This window comes from Salmo salar, chromosome 16, assembly GCF_965601325.2.
Source record: "Salmo salar chromosome 16, fSalSal1, whole genome shotgun sequence".
Classification (NCBI taxonomy): Eukaryota; Metazoa; Chordata; class Actinopteri; order Salmoniformes; family Salmonidae; genus Salmo; species Salmo salar.
In genome coordinates this window covers 64,408,933-64,422,500 of record NC_138306.1, presented here as the reverse complement: position 1 = coordinate 64,422,500, position 13,568 = coordinate 64,408,933, and the positions used below count along the sequence as shown (strand labels likewise).

Genomic DNA, 13,568 nt, shown 5'->3' with positions numbered 1-13,568 from the left:
ATAGAACAAGCCAGAGACAATGCAACTGGCCGATTATCACCACAAAATGTCATCACAGAGAGCAGGCCCTACATCAACAACGCACTCACTAGCTTTCGTTGTTTATGTGACATGCTCCGACTTATGCCATTTCGTGAAGACTCACATCATGTAAGCACGAGCTGACAATAATTGACTATTTTGGACTGTGGTCATATATTCATTAGAATGCCATTTAAGCTTTTGCGGTGAAATTCACTATTTATCAAGCACACTTGGAGCTTATAATAATGTTAAGGCAACTAATGTTTTCATAATTTGACCGTGCATCTTGCTGACTGTGTGTCTTGTTGGTTTGAGGTATTCTCTTTTTTTGCCATTGTAAAAGCTGTTACTGAGTTCCAACATGCGCTTTCTGTTTCATAGTTGTAACAAAGGCACTCCACAAATAACATTTGTTTTTACATAAACAGTAACATAAACTAATGAACAGTAACACTAATGAAAACGTGTTTGCGTGATTTGAATTTTTTTTCTTCTTCGTATTCTAACGTTACCTTCATAAACACAAACAAATGACCATTTCTTTGCGATAGCATATATGAAATGTATTAATTCAAAACTGTTAGAATGTTGCAGTCTGAATGACTGCTCATCAGCTTGAATGGCGGTTCTAGTTTTTCCACGGAAGGATGTCCTGCAAAAAAAAACTTGCCCCCCCCCTATGGAAATCAAAGGCGTCCAACTGATTTGTTCCCTCGCCGGCCCTGGTTGAAATGTTACTGATAGTCCATCTGTAGATGCTCTACAGACTATCAAAATAAAGTGTTGCCCTAAAGTATAACCTTACTAGCACCAGCAGTGAGTGAAAGAAAAATTCAAGCAAAGACACAGGAAAAACTTGTGATTGAGACAAAATCAACCATTTCAGTAATAAAGCTGATGGAGACAAAGAGGAGAAAGGAGGGATGTAATGGAGAGACAGAGAGAGAAATGAGGAAATACAAAGGAGGGATATGCTGGAGTGAAGAGAAGAGGTCAAAGGGGAGAAGGACTAACCCTGGTGTTCTCCTCCATCTGCGTTCCTCTCTTCCAGGCCTCAGAGAAGATGGAGCTGACCACGCTCTGGGAGCGCCCGTGGCTGGAGGCCGTGTCCACTCCACTGTCTGACTGGCCCGAGTGATTCGACTGGGACTCTGGGGGACACACACACACACACAGCCATGGAAGAGAGCCGCTAGATGCTGATCTTGGGTCATTGTTGCATTTCCCCACTAATGGTTAAGGTTAGGATTGGGCAAGGGGAAGCTGATCCTAGATCTGTACCTAGGGGGAAACTTCACCCCGGAGCATATAAACACTAGATTGCTGACCTATGCATTGGCTAACAAGAGGCTCTGAAGCCACCGAACTGCCATATTAGTACTCCCTATTTTGCAGATTTGAGTAATGGGAGTGAGTGTGTAAAAAAAAGGTGAATCCATGTGTCTATAGATAGGGTTCACAATAAAGCTCCAGTCTCAAAGTCACAACAACTGATTCAAGATCAGAACTAGAATCAATTTACCCACTGCTAGACAGGGGTTGTGATCAATTCCATCTGAACTCCAATTCAGAAATTGAATCGAAAAGTAGTCTTTGAAAATAACAGGATATCAATTGATTAATAGCATATCAATCTCTTCTGAATCAACTGAATTCGAAATGACCTCAATTTGAGATTATGATAACCAAGCTGATGCCGGATCTGTGCTTGTCTATCACAGTCCCCCAGCCACTACCATTAGGCCTCAGTGGAACACCGTGGACTTGAGCAGCTGATCCCAGACCAGTTGTAAGCCCTGGAATGCTGACTCACCGGGCAGAATGGCTGACCCGGAGCTGGAGCCAGAGCGGATGCTGGAGGTGGAGAGGGAGGACCAGTCGTAGGCCGCCTCCGTGCGCTTCATGGCCTCCTGGTAGTTCACATACAGCTGTTTCCCGTACTACACCACCGCCACCGTGGGGGAAAGAGAGAGGTCACAGTTGCTAATTGTTTACATCGAATGTTGTATTTTGGTTGCATGCTTCATGTAAATATATGATTTAATTTTGACCAATCTTGTAAAAAACCATCTTTAGTTTTCGGGGGAAATTAACTAAAAAAACAAGAAGCTTTAAGTTTAGGGGACCCCTTTTGGCTTAAGAGCAAAAGTATATAGCCTCTTTAATAGTCATGTTTAAGAGTGACGAGGAGGTTAAGGTTTACCTTGGCGATACGAATGCCGTTGAACCATTGGTGGAGGGTCCTGACATCATCACAGCACAGATACTTGATGTACTGGGACTTCTTCTGGATCTGGGGGTGCTGAACACACAGAGACATGCGTGTTACCATGACAACACAACAAATGTAGTTTCACTTTGTTCTTTGGAGGAGGAATGGACAATATGGAATGGCCAATCAGGTCCTTCTGCTGTCCAGAAGTTTGATCCCATGGGCTAAAATTGTCATGATCAGTGGTTTCAAGTTTGTATCCATACCTTTTTTACAAGCTGATCATAGCGAAAAAGGAAATACTTCTGCATTTCCCGCTGTGTAAACACATTGCAAATAGGTTCAGGATAACTCCTCCGGAAAAAGTTGGGTAGCTGATATTCAGAGTTTAAATAGCCAAATGGATTACTCACAGGAATCAGGACTAATAAAGCCAATGCAACGGACAGTTTTTTTTTTTTTTTTTTTTTTTTTTACAACCGGTGGGCCTACCACATGAATGGGCATACCTAAAATTCCATTGCGGGCCACATAGTAGGCTACATCCCAGTAAGCATGGACCGACACTCTGTCCGGACCGGACGTGTTTTTTGGGTGTTTTACAAACAGTAGGCCCACCATATATATGGGCATTCCTAAAATTAAATTTCAGGCGACACTGTGGTCTATACCTCAATAAGCACGGACCAACACTGACACCTTTTGGATGTGTTTTTTTGGTCCTGTCCAGACGCCTTTTTTTGTGCAGTCTAGACCAGTCTGGATTTCCACGTACGTTGGTTTTTGGTTTGGAACAAATCATAGATGTCCATGTTCAGATTTTGTCCGGTCTAGACCAGCCTTGATTTGGCCCAAACATAGACAGCTATAAATTCCGTCTTTTCAACTTTCATTTAGAACCGATTTCAACATCCAGAAAATACATATTTTCAACGTCCGGAAAATACACATTTTCAACATTCATTCAGCACCTAAACGGAACCCAACTTCAACGTCTGGAACACACATATTTTAGACGTCTTCTCAAAGTCATTTTCCTTTCTAGTACTATTCCAGTTTTACTGAGTGCGGCAAATTTTCTGTCTAGGTGTCAGAGCGGCCATGATCGTTCCAGTAAAGACATTGATTCCAAAACCATCCTTGATAATTGCCTTTGTGCCTGTTAGTTTGAATACAGCTAAAGATAGATCAACATTAATAATATAGGAGAGTGGCGCCTTAATACTTATTTTTGGTGTTTTTCAGGGGTTGTGTGCTTTTAAAAAGAAGTGGCGTGGAGACAGGCTGAAAGTGGCTGATGAGTTTGACAAACGATCTTTCCAGTATACAGATCATAATGGCACAGTAATGGTCCTATTAAGTGGACAGGGCATTGGTGTTAGGGCCTCACAGGATGTCATTACCCAGACCACATCCACTCACACAGCCAATCCATCGTAATGGGCTTGTCCAGGTTCACTGCAACATCTCTACTCTAAAAATGTGCCACCCCTTGTCTAAAAATGAGTCCCTAATCAATTCTCCACAAGGAGCAAAAGTGGAGTGTACCAGTAGGTGAAGGGGGGGGGGGGGGGGGGTTGGCTTACCTTAAGGGCCAGGCAGTAGTCTGTGGGGGCCTTGTACTTGCTGCGGTAGTCCTGGCCGTAGTACACATTAACGTGGTCCAGCTGTAGAAAGCATACCAGGTCCCTGGAGGCCTATATGGAGGGAGAGACATCAATCAATCATATCTGAAGACATGAATCCGATCATAAATTGCAGGGGTACTCAAATATTATTTGAGAAAGTCCGGTCACACAATTTCCTAGGTGGCAAAGGTCCGGATGGATATTGTTGTTTATCGGCATAGCAACAAACCCCCACCTCACAACCCTAAACTGTCCCACCACTCTTTTGCAGTTTTAAAGGTCATTTCCTGCAGTTCTACACATTTTGCCATCGGGCAGATATACCATTTCATAGTTTTTAAGCTCATTTCTTGCAATTCGACACATTTTGCCATGTCTTGTGTGTTGATATGATACCGGAGTGCCTCAACGAAATCAAATGGGGGTCCCCTTGGGGTCGAGGCCCCTGGGAACGTAATTTGGCCATGAAAACTACAAGACTTAGATAGCTGGTTAGACTAAATTGCCTACCTAGCGAACATGGAATAGTTTATTAACTGGACATTTCTTGACAGGTTAAACAGCTTTCTAAGGCAGGGGTTCCAAACCTTTTCACTCTGGGCCCCCCTTCCAACATTGGGGAACATCCCCCCCGCGCATCTATTTCTATGGGCACAAGCACTGTTCATGACACAAACGGTTCACACCCCTCTTGTTGGTGGAGAGAATTTTGCAACGTTAAAACTTATTTCCTGCAATTCAAACATTGTCATGGGGAGCAAAGACAATTTTGTAGTTTTAAAGTAAATTTTCTTGCAATTCTATACATTTTGCCATGTCTAATGTGTATTTATGTGATATTTAGTAACAAGAAAATTACAACAATATCTATGGGCTAAAAAAACTAAATAAAATTGTTAGCTGACATGGGCTAGTTCATCTGGACATTTCTGACAAGTTATAAATAGCTCTCTAAAGTATATCATGACTAACATGACAAGAGGAAGTGATGATACACTACCCAATTTCCACCTTGTGCATTCTACTATTACAATTGAGTTTAAAGCCGGACTGAATTCCTTTTTTTTTTTTGGGAACCAATGCTCTAAGGTCTGTCAGTGAATGACAAGAGGAAAACTGCCCATGCACTACTACATTTCTAAATATTCCTTGTGCCTTCTATTATTGCAACTCTCAATAGCAGTTAAAGTTAAAAGGCCGACCGATTTTCGAAAATGTTTAAATAAATAAATTGTCTGAGGCTTTAGACTAGAGAAGTCTATACGGAGGGAGAGAGAGGAGAGTGAGAGGAGATATACTCAGCAAAAAAAGAAACGTCCCTTTTTCAGGACCCTGTCTTGCAAAGATAATGCTTAAAAATCCAAATAACTTCACAGATCTTCATTGTAAAGGGTTTAAACACCGTTTCCGCATGCTTGCTCAATGAACCATAAACAATTAATGAACATGCACCTGTGGAACGGTCGTTAAGACACTAACAGCTTACAGACGGTAGGCAATTAAGGTCACAGTTATGAAAACGTAGGACACTAAAGAGGCCTTTCTACTGACTCTGAAAAACACCAAAAGAAAGGCTCCCAGGGTCCCTGCTCATCTGTGTGAACGTGCCTTAGGCATACTGCAAGGAGGCATGAGGACTGCAGATGTGGCCAGGGCAAGAAATTGCAATGTCCGTACTGTGAGACGCCAAAGACAGCGCTACAGGGAGACAGGACAGACAGCTGATCGTCCTCGCAGTGGCAGACCACGTGCAACAACACCTGCACAGGATCGGTACATCCGAACATCACACCTGCGGGACAGGTACAGGATGGCAGCAACAACAACTGCCCGAGTTACACCAGGAACGCACAATCCCTCCATCAGTGCTCAGACTGTCTGCAATAGGCTGAGAGAGGCTGGACTGAGGGTTTGTAGGCCTGTTGTAAGGCAGGTCCTCACCAGACATCACCAGCAACAACATCGCCTATGGGCACAAACCCCACCGTCGCTGGACCAGACAGGATGGGCAAAAAGTGCTCTTCACTGACGAGTCGCGGTTTTGTCTCACCAGGGGTGATGGTCGGATTTGCGTTTATCGTCGAAGGAATGAGCGTTACACCGAGGCCTGTACTCTGGAGCGGGATCGATTTGGAGGTGGAGGGTCCATCATGGTCTGGGGCGGTGTGTCACAGCATCATCAGACTGAGATTTTTGTCATTGCAGGCAATCTCAACGCTGTGCGTTACAAGGAAGACATCCTCATCCCTCATGTGGTACCCTCCTGCAGGCTCATCCTGAGATGACCGTCCAGCATGACAATGCCACCAGCCATACTGCTCTTCTGTGCGTGATTTCCTGCAAGACAGGAATGTCAGTGTTCTGCCATGGCCAGCGAAGAGCCCGGATCTCAATCCCATTGAGGACGTCTGGGACCTGTTGAATCGGAGGGTGAGGGCTAGAGCCATTCTCCCCAGAAATGTCCGGGAACTTGCAGGTGCCATGGTGGAAGAGTGGGGTAACATCTCACCGCAAGAAGTGGCAAATCTGGTGCAGTCCATGAGGAGGAAATGCACTGCAGTACTTAATGCAGCTGGTGGCCACACCAGATACTGACTGTTACTTTTGATTTTGACCCCCCCCTTTGCTCAGGGACACATTATTCCATTTCTGTTAGTCATATGTCTGTGGAACTTGTTCAGTTTATGTCTCAGTTGTTGAATCTTGTTATGTTCATACAAATATTTACACATGCTAAGTTTGCTGAAAATAAACGCACTTGACAGTGAGAGGACGTTTCTTTTTTTGCTGAGTTTATATTGACATGTCATTTATTATATGATACTGGTTACAGACTGGCCAAGGCCCATGCCTAGAGGACAAACTGGTTTGTTAAATTAATACCTTAAGTAGAGGTTGAAATACGCACTGTTTGGCCATCACACAGTGACAGGCTTTTAGTGTTGTGTGTGTGTGTGTGTGTGTTGCAACAACTCAACGTGACAAATCTTACCAGATTTCTGGTTCACTCACTGCATAATTAACACACCACAAGGTGGCATTGTATATACATAAAAAAGGAGACAACTGATGGGATAATCAGAGAGGACATGAAACAGAAAACAGAAACGTGTGGGAGTGGCACAAAAATTAAGGTTTTAACCTCTACTACCCCCCACGCAATGGGAAAACATTTTGAAAAATACAAGTCCAAGGTTTACGTCCGTTTCATGTATTCTGAACACGACCCTGGGTTAAAAGCTAAAGCATATATACACACACACACACACAACACGGGTTGAGAAATATTGGTCTCCGGGGGTAACCAATGACCCATGGTGCAATAGGAGAGGAGGCACGTGCTCAGTCGATCCCTGTGGAGTCCTGTGTCATCATATCCAGAAACAGGAAATACCAGAGAGATGGTGTGGATCTGTTTCTCATTAACTGACAACATGTGAACCGAATACACACAATCAGGGACAGACACAGGGCGAAACACACGTGCACACACACAATCCAATGAAATGTATTTTATAAAGCCCTTTTTACATCAGCAGTTGTCACCAAGTGCTTATGATTGGCGTATTCAGTGGGTGGCTAACCTTAGCTTTGCCTTTGGGCACGTAGTAGATTCCTGATGCGCGCAGCAGGAAGTATCGTTTCTTCCACGACTTCTTCCCATCATCCTTCAGCCATAGGATTCCCTCTATTTCTGGTACTGAAACCGAGCTGCCACAGAAACACTCCTGCACAGACACATCATCATTATTAGTGTAATCAAGGGGGGGGGGCGAGAGAGATGTGTGTGTGTGGTAGAGTGGGAGAGACAGTGTGTGTGTGAGCATGTATGTCTCACCTCTAGTAGGGCCTCTTTATTCCTATCGGCCATTTCAGACGTCTCCTTCCTCCCCAACAAGTAGTTCTGGAAATAAGTGGGGAAGAATAGAGAGAAGGAGAAAGAGGAGAGAAAAGCAAAGGAGAAACAGAGACGAGTTGAAAACAGCAGATCACACTCCCCCAGGCGAGCTGGCTCACCTAGCCTTCTCATGTCCAATGCATTATTCAGTCGTTTATTGCCAGAGTTGTGACCTACTTCTTAAACACACACTCAGGCGCTTAGCAGGCATAAGACGTGTGTGTGTGTGCGCGTGTGTGAGTGTGTACTCTACACTAAAGCTGTGCGAGTAGTGTACACACAACACATTGGGAGGGTTTCCTAGTTCCTACCTGGGGGTTCTTGAAGAGGGCATATTTCTCGATGCGCTCGATGAACATCAGTTTGTTATGGCTGTCTCTGGTCCAATTCACTAGGTTCTCCACCAAGTTCTCATGGTCCTCAAAGATCCGCTCTGAGGACAGAAAGAGAGAGGGAGTGTGTGTGAAACATCATTCAATCCGGACCGGATTCAATCCCTGGTCAAAGGTAGTGCACTATAGAAGGAAAAGGGTGTGTGTGACGCAGCTTAAATAACCATGCTGCCTGTACCTAACGCGAGTGCTTCGTCTAGCATTATAAAAGGCTGGGCGCCCATCCCTGCCTCCCTCCATCAGACAGATCCACAGTTACTGAGACACTCTATGGCAGTCTTGAAAACACAAACGGATACAATACTAGCTATTACCTAGACAACACTGATCTCAGTTTAACAGTACTTCCCCAGTATGTTTTGCTCCCTCCCAATACCCCCCCCCCCCCAGTATATCCACCAGTATCATCCTCAATATCCCACTCGCCCCCAGTGTCTTCTCAAGTATCTCCCCTCTCCCCCAGTATATTCCCAGTATCTGTCTGCCAGTATATCCATACCCATTTGCAGCTCGTTGATGGTCTCCACCAGTGACCAGTCAGGGCTGTAGCCACAGTGGGACTTGTCCAGCAGGCTGTCCAGAACCTGTCTGACAGTCTGTCTCTCATCCACCATCATGGTCTTGGAGCTCTCGTCCGACATGTGCACCCGGATCACCAGCTGAGGAGGAGGACGAAGAGCGATGAGGAGAAAGAGGAGGCGGAAGAGGTGCAGAATGGTCAGGCTCTTTGTATAGAACAGTTCTCACACTAGCCTGAGTGCCAGTCTGTTTGTGCCACAATGCCAAATCTCTGTCGTCACGAATGTTTGGCTTGAGAATGACGGCAATGGAGTTAGCAAGAACTTAACCTCGTCCACCAGCTGGCTCCCTCTCGGTTGAACTGTCGAGTTTTACAGCGCCTCAGAACAGGACTTGACTGGAAGTCGATGGCAGGAGGGGACTAAACAACCGCTGGGTTTAAATTGGCTGATCTATTAGTCTATCCCCATGTAGCATAACCCTTAAACTCCCCCCTACATTGTGGACTTCAAAGCTCAAGCAGCAGAAGTGAATTAAACAAGGACACGAGTTTGGAAAATCTAAAAGTAACTATCTTATAAATAGTTCACATATAAAAACGTTATACGCCCTAACTCGGAATCAAATTGGGCTTCCCCCAAATAATATGGTCAATGTGATACAATGTTTATTTTGATTGCCGATTTGCCATTTTTCAAAGTCCCATCTAATACAGCTGAAGCAGACTCGCTCCCACCCCTTTCAAGCCCCACTGTGTTGCATAGTGTTACCAGGCTCTATGCACCAGATACTTGAGCCTGGGGACGAGGTCAGCAAGAGCATAAACAGATCTGGGACCAGGCTACTTCATAACATAATTGTTGATATGAAATCAATTTAAAGAGGGATGTTTCCGTGCCCCAAGGACAACTATTGAGGATGTGATTTGAACCGGTGATATGCACCATATGCCACAGTGTGTGGTATGGTGTCACAACATGCTGGTTAAAATGCAGGCTGCACCTGAAATGGCACCCTATTCCCTATATAGTGCACTACTTTTGACCAGAGCCTTTATATAGAGAATAGGGTGCCATTTTGGATGCAACCACAGCGTATTTACCAAGTGGATCTAAAAAGGTCATGGCTCCAGAGATTGAAACAGTATTCAATTGAACTTAGTCCTGTCTTCATGCTGCCATCTATAAAATATATCTAACGTATAAAATGTTTAACCAATTCAGGCCCCTGTTCTGCTGCAGTCCTTGTCTCCTGCGCTGGTTTGATACATTGAATGCATCCCATAGGCTTAACTTTATCTGAGAAGACTGAGACAATATCCCCCTTGTGACAGAACCGGGCTCCCATAGCCCCAGCAGTGTGAGTCTAGGAGGCAGGTAGCCTAGCGGTTAGAGTGGTGGGCTAGTAACCAAAAAGGTTGCTGGTTCAAATACCAGAGCTGACAAGGTGAAAAATCTGTCAATGTGCCTTAGAGCAAGGCACTTAATCCTAATTTGTTCCAGGGGCGCCGTACTTCTATGGCTGACCCTGTAAAAGAACATTTCCCTGCACCTAATCTGGTGTGGCTCAGTTGGTAGAGCATGGTGTGTGCAACGCCAGGGTTGTGGGTTCGATTCCCACGGGGGGCCAGTACAAAAAAAAAGTGTGTGAAATGAAATGTATGCATTCACTACTGTAAGTCGCTCTGGATAAGAGCGTCTGCTAAATGACTCAAATGTAAACGTAATAAAAATGTTTTTGTTGTTGTGTGTACGTGTTTATGAGCGTGTGTGACATGGTAGGGAGCAAAACACAGCAAGCACCCATGGAAGTGCCCAGTAATCCCCTTCCACAGGGACTACAACATCCAATCACTAAGTTAGTAGAGCCGATCAAATAGATCTCTAAACCAAACTGTAGCCAGGAAGCGACTGTGCCCTAGACATGGGCATCCATTGAGTTTGACCTACATCCACAGTCATGGGTTTAGTCCCAAATGGCACCCTGTTCCCTATATAGTGCATTACTTTTGGTCAAAAGTCGTGCACTATATAGGGAATAGTTTGCCATTAGGGACGCTTCCATAGACACCCCCCCCCCCCTAAAAAAAATCCTCCCATTCTAAATCATAGGAGTCCAAATGCTGCCCTCCTAAAAACAAATCTAAAGTCCTAGCCTCTAGCAAAGTGGATGTGCAATCAGTTTCATTGCAATATTCAATCCTTGCTGCATTTTATATTGCAATTCGGTAATATAGAGTAAATTCAACAATACACACAGTTTCAAAGCAAGACTCACAAAATGTCACATATTTTTCTGTGTTCTATACATTTAACATACTATATCTACAGTGGTGTAAAACACCAACATATTTGAAGAGGGCACAATCTTTGCATGCCAATATCTTGTGCATTTTGTTGAGATCTAACAGCTGGCTCAGTCAGTCAGTATGGGCTGAAATGGTGGGTCTACTCTCTCCATAATGTACTGGGAGAAGAAAAGCACATCACTGTTCAATGGAGCCGTTTCATTCTGAGCAGTTGCACTTCATTCAAGCTCACTCACACTGGTGAAACGGTCCGATGGGCTGAAAATGGTGCCTGGTGTGGCTCACAGAACCAATTCACTGACTGGAACACAGTGCAAAGGACCCCAGTTGTTCACGAAAACAAGACTTGTTTAAATCAACCCAAAGAATAAGTAGTCTTACGGATGCCAGTGCAAAATGTCTGATTGTCTCGCATTCTCCGTCTCTTTCAGACACACACACTGCAATGACCTATTTTTCACAGCACGTCGCTGCATCTCTCTGAATGAAGTTAGTTCATGCAGTGAATCTGAAGCAGTTTCTGGACCTAAGGAAGGCTTTTGATACTGTTAACCATGAGATTCTCATCACAAAATTGTCCAAGTTCAACTTTTCCCCCGATGCCTTGAGATGGATGAAATCATACCTTGAAGGCAGAACTCAGTGTGTCAGAGTGAGCAATGAGCTGTCGCCCACTCTTAGTTATGATGTGGGCGTGCCCCAAGGGTCAATACTGGGGCCCCTCCTGTTCAGCCTGTACATTAATGATCTGCCCTCTGTCTGTACTGGGTCTGAAGTTCAAATGTATGCAGATGATACAGTGATATATGTGCATGCAAAGAGCAAACAACAAGCTACACAAGAACTCACTACTGTAATGGTCCAGGTTACAAAGTGTCTCAGTGACTTGTGTTTGCATCTCAATGTGAAAAAAAACTGTTTGCATGTTCTTCACAAAGAGGGCAACAGATGCTACTGAGCCAGATGTCTGTGTGTCAGGGGAGAAGCTCCAGGTGGTATCTGATTTTAAGTACCTTGGCATCATACTTGATTCCAACCTCTCTTCTAAAAAGCAGGTGAAAAAGGTAATTCAAATAACCAAATTCAACGTAGCTAATTTCCGATTTATACAAAATTGTTTGACTACAGAGGTAGCAAAACTGTACTTCAAATCTATGATACTCCCCCACTTAACATACTGCTTGACTAGTTGGGCCCAAGCTTGCTGTACAACATTAAAACCTATTCAGTCTGTCTACAAACAGGCTCTCAAAGTGCTTGATAGGAAGCCCTATAGCCATCATTACTGTTACATCCTCAGAAAGCATGAGCTCCTGAGTTGGGAAAATCTTGTGCAATACACCGACGCATGTCTTGTATTCAAGATCCTAAATGGCCTAGCTCCCCCTCCACTCAGTATTTTTGTAAAACAGAAAACCCAAACATATGGCAGCAGATCCACAAGGTCTGCCATGAGAGGTGACTGTATAGTTCCCTTAAGGAAAAGCACCTTTAGTAAATCTGCTTTCTCTGTGAGAGCTTCCCATGTCTGGAATAGACTGCCATCAGACACACATAACTGCACCACATATCACACTTTCACAAAATGCATGAAGACATGGCTGAAGGTCAATCAGACTTGTGAACATAATCCTAGCTGTGTATTGCCGCTTTCCATGTTGTCTGTTGTCTGTAGCTTGTGAGGTGTGGAAACACTGTTGTTTTTATGGATTTTGTCTTGTTGCTTTTTGTTCTATGTTGCTCTGTCTGCATGCTATGTCTTGCTTGTTCTATGTTGCTCTGTTTGTATGCTATGTCTTGCTTGTCCTATGTTGCTCTGTTTGTATGCTATGTCTTGCTTGTCCTATGTTACTCTGCGTGTGCTCACTGCTCAATGATTGTCTATATTGTAATTATTTTTAATAACCTGCCCAGGGGTTGCGGTTGAAAATTAGCCGGCTGGCTAAAACCGGCACTTTTACTGAAACGTTGATTAATGTGCACTGTCCCTGTAAAAATGAAATAAACTCAAATGGAGGAGAGGATCTTCTGGAACTATGTATCACAATGGGAATGTACAGCACATACTGTGGAAAAACAAGTGTAGAAAAACACAGTGTATACTGTGGGTTAGGTCAGAACTAGGGTTGCAAAATTCTGGTAGCTTTCAATAAATTCCCTGGTTTTCCAGAAATCCTGGTTGGAGGTCTTCGGATTTCCTGCTTATTCCCTCCTGATTCCAGAAATCCTCCAACCGGTATTTAGGGAAAACCAGGGAATTTATTGAAAGTTCCAGGAATTTTGCAACCCTAGTCAGAACCTTACCTTTTTGACTTGCGCCTCCTTGATTTTCTCCAGGGCCACTCGGATCTTCTCGGCCTTCACTTTGGCCCCCTGCTCCTCCTACAGACACACAGCAACAGTTAACACACACACACACACACACACACACACACACACGCAATGGTCAAACACATACATGCAGAAAAAACCAACAGGAGCCTTTAATACTGAGCCAACCTCATCCTCTATCACCTTCTCCTACTCTTTCCATACCTCTCCTCATCGTAGGGCAGACAGTTCAGTTGATGCTCTCTGAACTCCATTT

At 44.2% G+C, this 13,568-nt stretch overlaps 1 protein-coding gene across 10 annotated transcripts in view; it reads right to left on the bottom strand.

Moving 5' to 3' along the window:
• Positions 1–13,568, bottom strand: part of LOC106574363 (uncharacterized) — an 82,491-nt gene that overhangs the window by 8,602 nt on the left and 60,321 nt on the right. For all 10 annotated transcript variants that reach the window (XM_082962819.1, XM_082962820.1, XM_082962818.1 and 7 more), the window contains 9 exons: positions 13,286–13,363; positions 8,654–8,813; positions 8,074–8,195; positions 7,703–7,768; positions 7,449–7,592; positions 3,823–3,933; positions 2,228–2,326; positions 1,838–1,964; positions 1,039–1,175 (listed from right to left, as the gene is read on the bottom strand). In XM_082962819.1, coding sequence (XP_082818945.1) covers positions 1,039–1,175; positions 1,838–1,964; positions 2,228–2,326; positions 3,823–3,933; positions 7,449–7,592; positions 7,703–7,768; positions 8,074–8,195; positions 8,654–8,813; positions 13,286–13,363 — 1,044 coding nt within the window. The remainder of the gene's footprint in view (positions 1–1,038; positions 1,176–1,837; positions 1,965–2,227; positions 2,327–3,822; positions 3,934–7,448; positions 7,593–7,702; positions 7,769–8,073; positions 8,196–8,653; positions 8,814–13,285; positions 13,364–13,568) is intronic.